Below are 7500 nucleotides of genomic sequence, written 5' to 3' on the forward strand. Positions count from 1 at the left end.
TGTGTGTGTGTGTGTGTGTGTGTGTGTGTGTGTGTGTGTGTGTGTGTGTGTGTGTGTGTGTGTGCTCTCAACAGCAAATGCGTAGGACGGGGAATAAGGATGAGAACAAGCGGATCCTCATGGACCTGGACGTGGTGCTGAAGAGCCATGACTGCCCCTACATCATCCAGTGCTACGGGGCTATAGTAACTAACGTACGACACACACACACACACTGCCCCTACATCATCCAGTGCTACGGGGCTATAGTAACTAACGTACGACACACACACACACACTGCCCCTACATCATCCAGTGCTACGGGGCTATAGTAACTAACGTACGACACACACACACACACTGCCCCTACATCATCCAGTGCTACGGGGCTATAGTAACTAACGTACGACACACACACACACACTGCCCCTACATCATCCAGTGCTACGGGGCTATAGTAACTAACGTACGACACACACACACACACTGCCCCTACATCATCCAGTGCTACGGGGCTATAGTAACTAACGTACGACACACACACACACACTGCCCCTACATCATCCAGTGCTACGGGGCTATAGTAACTAACGTACGACACACACACACACACACACTGCCCCTACATCATCCAGTGCTACGGGGCTATAGTAACTAACGTACGACACACACACACACACTGCCCCTACATCATCCAGTGCTACGGGGCTATAGTAACTAACGTACGACACACACACACACACTGCCCCTACATCATCCAGTGCTACGGGGCTATAGTAACTAACGTACGACACACACACACACACACACTGCCCCTACATCATCCAGTGCTACGGGGCTATAGTAACTAACGTACGACACACACACACACACTGCCCCTACATCATCCAGTGCTACGGGGCTATAGTAACTAACGTACGACACACACACACACACTGCCCCTACATCATCCAGTGCTACGGGGCTATAGTAACTAACGTACGACACACACACACACACTGCCCCTACATCATCCAGTGCTACGGGGCTATAGTAACTAACGTACGACACACACACACACACACACTGCCCCTACATCATCCAGTGCTACGGGGCTATAGTAACTAACGTACGACACACACACACACACTGCCCCTACATCATCCAGTGCTACGGGGCTATAGTAACTAACGTACGACACACACACACACACACACTGCCCCTACATCATCCAGTGCTACAGGGCTATAGTAACTAACGTACGACACACACACACACACACACTGCCCCTACATCATCCAGTGCTACGGGGCTATAGTAACTAACGTACGACACACACACACACACACACTGCCCCTACATCATCCAGTGCTACGGGGCTATAGTAACTAACGTACGACACACACACACACACTGCCCCTACATCATCCAGTGCTACGGGGCTATAGTAACTAACGTACGACACACACACACACACACACACACACACTGCCCCTACATCATCCAGTGCTATGGGGCTATAGTAACTAACGTACGACACACACACACACACACACACACACACACACCCAGTGTGCACTGCAGTAGTATGCACTGCTACAGGAGATATCTGCCATTTGTAGTTTATATTCTGCAATGATTAGTGTTTCTGCAGTCAGTAGAGACTCCATTTCCCATGCTCCCCCTCTGCAGACTGACGTGTTCATCGCCATGGAGCTGATGGGCACGTGTGCTGAGAAGCTGAAGAAGAGAATCCAGGGGCCCATCCCGGAGCGCATCCTCGGCAAGATGACCGTCGCGGTGAGACATCCTCCCCTCTCATTCTGTAGTTTGTAGTGTATATTGTCTGGTTAATGTGCATTAGTTTTGGCTGTGTAAAGACTCCATTTCCCATGGTCCCCCTGGCAGACAATCAGATCGCATAGTGTGTAGTTTATATTGTGTGGGTAATGTGCATTAGTTTTGGCTGTGTAAAGACTCCATTTCCCATGGTCCCCCTGGCAGACAATCAGATCGCATAGTGTGTAGTTTATATTGTGTGGGTAATGTGCATTAGTTTTGGCTGTGTAAAGACTCCATTTCCCATGGTCCCCCTGGCAGACAATCAGATCGCATAGTGTGTAGTGTATTTTGTGTGGGTAATGTATATCGCATAGTGTGTAGTGTATATTGTGTGGGTAATGTATATTGCATAGTGTGTAGTGTATATTGTGTGGGTAATGTATATGGCGTAGTGTATATTGTGTGGGTAATGTATATGGCATAGTGTGTAGTGTATATTGTGTGGGTAATGTATATCGCATAGTGTGTAGTGTATATTGTGTGGGCAATGTATATCGCATAGTGTGTAGTGTATATTGTGTGGGTAATGTATATCGCATAGTGTGTAGTGTATATTGTGTGGGTAATGTATATCGCATAGTGTGTAGTGTATATTGTGTGGGTAATGTATATGGCATAGTGTGTAGTGTATATTGTGTGGGTAATGTATATGGCATAGTGTGTAGTGTATATTGTGTGGGTAATGTATATGGCATAGTGTGTAGTGTATATTGTGTGGGTAATGTATATGGCATAGTGTGTAGTGTATATTGTGTGGGTAATGTATATCGCATAGTGTGTAGTGTATATTGTGTGGGTAATGTATATCGCATAGTGTGTAGTGTATATTGTGTGGGTAATGTATATGGCATAGTGTGTAGTGTATATTGTGTGGGTAATGTATATGGCATAGTGTGTAGTGTATATTATGTGGGTAATGTATATGGCATAGTGTGTAGTGTATATTGTGTGGGTAATGTATATGGCATAGTGTGTAGTGTATATTGTGTGGGTAATGTATATGGCATAGTGTGTAGTGTATATTGTGTGGGTAATGTATATGGCATAGTGTGTAGTGTATATTGTGTGGGTAATGTATATGGCATAGTGTGTAGTGTATATTGTGTGGGTAATGTATATCGCATAGTGTGTAGTGTAATGTAAAGTTAACCTCCTTTTCTATCGCTCTCCCTTTCTGTGTGCGTGCGTGTGTGTGTGTGTGCGCGTGCGTGCGTGCGTCTGTGTGCGTGCGTGCCTGTGTGTGTGCGTGTGTGTGTGTGTGTAGATCGTGAAGGCTCTGCTGTACCTGAAGGAGAAGCACGGGGTGATCCACAGGGACGTGAAGCCCAGCAACATCCTGCTGGACAACAAGGGCCAGATCAAGCTGTGCGACTTCGGCATCAGCGGCCGCCTCGTCGACTCCAAGGCCAAAACACGCAGCGCCGGCTGTGCAGCGTACATGGCGGTGAGTACAGCGGGGGGGGGGGGTGGCTGGAGGCGGTTGCTATGGTGATCGTCATGGTGATTATGGTCACGAAGATGTCCAGGGTTCCCACGGGTCGTGGGATTTCTGGAATGTCATGGAATTTTGGAAAGTCTATTCCAGACATGGAAAGTCAGGGGACTTTATCATTTTGGGGGCAAAGACATGGAATATCAGGAAATTGTATTGTAGCAGTTTAAAATATACTTGCCAAAAGTTGATGCATACATGATGATGATGATGATGATATTGAGGTGACAGTTGTGATGGTGATTATTTTTGGATGGAGTGTTCGGAGAAGGAGGATGGTGTTTCGATGATTGAGGATGATTGTCGTTCGGATAGTAATAGTGATACTGATCTTGTCCCTGTGTGTGTGTTTTGTCCAGCCTGAGAGAATAGATCCTCCAGACCCCAGTAAGCCGGACTATGACATCAGAGCTGACGTGTGGAGCTTGGGCATCTCTCTGGTCAGTCACAGAACACCTCTAGAACACACGAAAGCACACCTAGAACACCTCTAGAACACACGAAAGCACACCTAGAACACCTCTAGAACACACGAAAGCACACCTAGAACATCTCTAGAACACACAAAATGATATACGCTACTCCTCACACATGCTCACAAATCACTCGAACACATTTAGAACACATCTAGAACACCTCTAAAACATACAAGAACACCTTTAGAACACATCTAGAACACCTCTAAAACATACAAGATGACATCTAGAACACCTCTAAAACATACAAGAAGACATCTAGAACAAAACATACAAGATGACATCTAGAACACCTCTAAAACATACAAGAAGACATCTAGAACAAAACATACAAGATGACATCTAGAACACATCTGAAACATACAAGAAGACATCTAGAACACCTCTAGAACACCTCTGAAACATACAAGAAGACATTTAGAACACCTCTAGAACACCTCTGAAACATACAAGAAGACATCTAGAACACCCCTAAAACATACAAGAAGACATCTAGAACACCTGAAACATACAAGAAGACCTCTAGAACACCTCTGAAACATACAAGAAGACATCTAGAACACCTCTAGAAAATCACTCGAACACATTTAGGACACATCTAAAACACATGTGACACATCCAACTATTTCATAAATGATGTATGTTGAGTTGACAGTCATTTTTGTATATCAACCTGCCTTAGAACAGTGGCCTCCTCTATCAACCTACCTTAGAACAGTGGCCTCCTCTTTTTGTTCATCAACCTGCCTTAGAACAGTGGCCTCCTCTATCAACCTGCCTTAGAACAGTGGCCTCCTCTATCAACCTACCTTAGAACAGTGGCCTCCTCTTTTTGTTCATCAACCTGCCTTAAAACAGTGGCCTCCTCTATCAACCTACCTTAGAACAGTGGCCTCCTCTTTTTGTTCATCAACCTGCCTTAGAACAGTGGCCTCCTCTATCAACCTGCCTTTGAACAGTGGCCTCCTCTATCAACCTACCTTAGAACAGTGGCCTCCTCTTTTTGTTCATCAACCTGCCTTAGAACAGTGGCCTCCTCTATCAACCTGCCTTTGAACAGTGGCCTCCTCTATCAACCTACCTTAGAACAGTGGCCTCCTCTTTTTGTTCAACAACCTGCCTTAGAACAGTGGCCTCCTCTATCAACCTGCCTTTGAACAGTGGCCTCCTCTATCAACCTACCTTAGAACAGTGGCCTCCTCTTTTTGTTCAACAACCTGCCTTAGAACAGTGGCCTCCTCTATCAACCTGCCTTTGAACAGTGGCCTCCTCTATCAACCTACCTTAGAACAGTGGCCTCCTCTTTTTGTTCATCAACCTGCCTTAGAACAGTGGCCTCCTCTATCAACCTGCCTTAGAACAGTGGCCTCCTCTATCAACCTACCTTAGAACAGTGGCCTCCTCTTTTTGTTCATCAACCTGCCTTAGAACAGTGGCCTCCTCTATCAACCTGCCTTAGAACAGTGGCCTCCTCTATCAACCTACCTTAGAACAGTGGCCTCCTCTTTTTGTTCATCAACCTGCCTTAGAACAGTGGCCTCCTATCAACCTGCCTTTGAACAGTGGCCTCCTCTATCAACCTACCTTAGAACAGTGGCCTCCTCTTTTTGTTCATCAACCTGCCTTAGAACAGTGGCCTCCTCTATCAACCTGCCTTTGAACAGTGGCCTCCTCTATCAACCTACCTTAGAACAGTGGCCTCCTCTTTTTGTTCATCAACCTGCCTTAGAACAGTGGCCTCCTCTATCAACCTGCCTTAGAACAGTGGCCTCCTCTATCAACCTACCTTAGAACAGTGGCCTCCTCTTTTTGTTCATCAACCTGCCTTAGAACAGTGGCCTCCTCTATCAACCTGCCTTTGAACAGTGGCCTCCTCTATCAACCTACCTTAGAACAGTGGCCTCCTCTTTTTGTTCATCAACCTGCCTTAGAACAGTGGCCTCCTCTATCAACCTGCCTTAGAACAGTGGCCTCCTCTATCAACCTACCTTAGAACAGTGGCCTCCTCTTTTTGTTCATCAACCTGCCTTAGAACAGTGGCCTCCTCTATCAACCTGCCTTTGAACAGTGGCCTCCTCTATCAACCTACCTTAGAACAGTGGCCTCCTCTTTTTGTTCAACAACCTGCCTTAGAACAGTGGCCTCCTCTATCAACCTGCCTTTGAACAGTGGCCTCCTCTATCAACCTACCTTAGAACAGTGGCCTCCTCTTTTTGTTCAACAACCTGCCTTAGAACAGTGGCCTCCTCTATCAACCTGCCTTTGAACAGTGGCCTCCTCTATCAACCTACCTTAGAACAGTGGCCTCCTCTTTTTGTTCATCAACCTGCCTTAGAACAGTGGCCTCCTCTATCAACCTGCCTTAGAACAGTGGCCTCCTCTATCAACCTACCTTAGAACAGTGGCCTCCTCTTTTTGTTCATCAACCTGCCTTAGAACAGTGGCCTCCTCTATCAACCTGCCTTAGAACAGTGGCCTCCTCTATCAACCTACCTTAGAACAGTGGCCTCCTCTTTTTGTTCAACAACCTGCCTTAGAACAGTGGCCTCCTCTATCAACCTGCCTTTGAACAGTGGCCTCCTCTATCAACCTACCTTAGAACAGTGGCCTCCTCTTTTTGTTCATCAACCTGCCTTAGAACAGTGGCCTCCTCTATCAACCTGCCTTAGAACAGTGGCCTCCTCTATCAACCTACCTTAGAACAGTGGCCTCCTCTTTTTGTTCAACAACCTGCCTTAGAACAGTGGCCTCCTCTATCAACCTGCCTTTGAACAGTGGCCTCCTCTATCAACCTACCTTAGAACAGTGGCCTCCTCTTTTTGTTCAACAACCTGCCTTAGAACAGTGGCCTCCTCTATCAACCTGCCTTAGAACAGTGGCCTCCTCTATCAACCTGCCTTTGAACAGTGGCCTCCTCTATCAACCTACCTTAGAACAGTGGCCTCCTCCTAACCCTCAGTGCTTCTGCTGTGGTTCCCCTCCTGTCCACCAGGTGGAGCTGGCCACCGGACAGTTCCCCTACAAGAACTGCAAGACGGACTTCGAGGTCCTGACCAAAGTGCTGCAGGAGGATCCTCCAGTGCTGCCGCTCAGCATGGGCTTCTCCCCCCACTTCCAGTCCTTCGTCAAAGACTGGTGAGACGCACGCACGCACGCACGCACGCACGCACGCACGCACGCACACACACACAGATCCCCTCTCAGCTCATCTTTCTCTCTAACATAACTCTTCTTTTTTCTCTGTATTTTTACAGTCTTACAAAGGATCACAGAAAAAGGCCAAAATATCACAAGCTGCTGGTGAGTCTCACTCTATACGCACGCACATGCGCGCGCACACACACACACACACACACACACACACACACACACACACACACGCGCACACGCGCACACACACACGCGCACACCATTCTGTCCACATTCCCCCTCTGGTCTACTGATCCAACACCTTTAAAGGCCATTGCACACTGTCAGTATTCAGATAGTCGCACGACTTCGTGTTATTTTCATCACATTTGCATTCCAACTCTAAGGCTCGCTCTGTCATCGCAGTTTTCTGCCCTTTTTGACTGAATTGAGAAATCCGGCGATTTTTCACATAGATCTCCGTTTCCCGAGGCCACCGAGTACTGTCGGTACGAAACAAAACAAACAGCAGCTACAGTGCTACACTCTGGGGGCATGAACATGGGGGACACATCTAGCACGCCCTAGATGAACATGCCCCC

General features: G+C 47.1%; 1 protein-coding gene across 1 annotated transcript in view; it reads left to right on the plus strand.

Moving 5' to 3' along the window:
* The window catches only part of map2k7 (mitogen-activated protein kinase kinase 7), a 22794-nt gene that overhangs the window by 13510 nt on the left and 1784 nt on the right, over positions 1-7500 (plus strand). The window contains exons 6-11 of the mRNA XM_076296575.1: positions 75-194; positions 1652-1759; positions 3066-3245; positions 3653-3733; positions 6762-6904; positions 7024-7069. Of these exons, the coding sequence (XP_076152690.1) occupies positions 75-194; positions 1652-1759; positions 3066-3245; positions 3653-3733; positions 6762-6904; positions 7024-7069 (678 nt within the window). The remainder of the gene's footprint in view (positions 1-74; positions 195-1651; positions 1760-3065; positions 3246-3652; positions 3734-6761; positions 6905-7023; positions 7070-7500) is intronic.

Source organism: Alosa pseudoharengus, unplaced genomic scaffold, assembly GCF_046254945.1.
Source record: "Alosa pseudoharengus isolate Yale_2024_CS ecotype anadromous, Long Island Sound unplaced genomic scaffold, YU_APseudo_1.1 YU_APseudo_1.1_scf_1, whole genome shotgun sequence".
NCBI lineage: Eukaryota > Metazoa > Chordata > Actinopteri > Clupeiformes > Clupeidae > Alosa > Alosa pseudoharengus.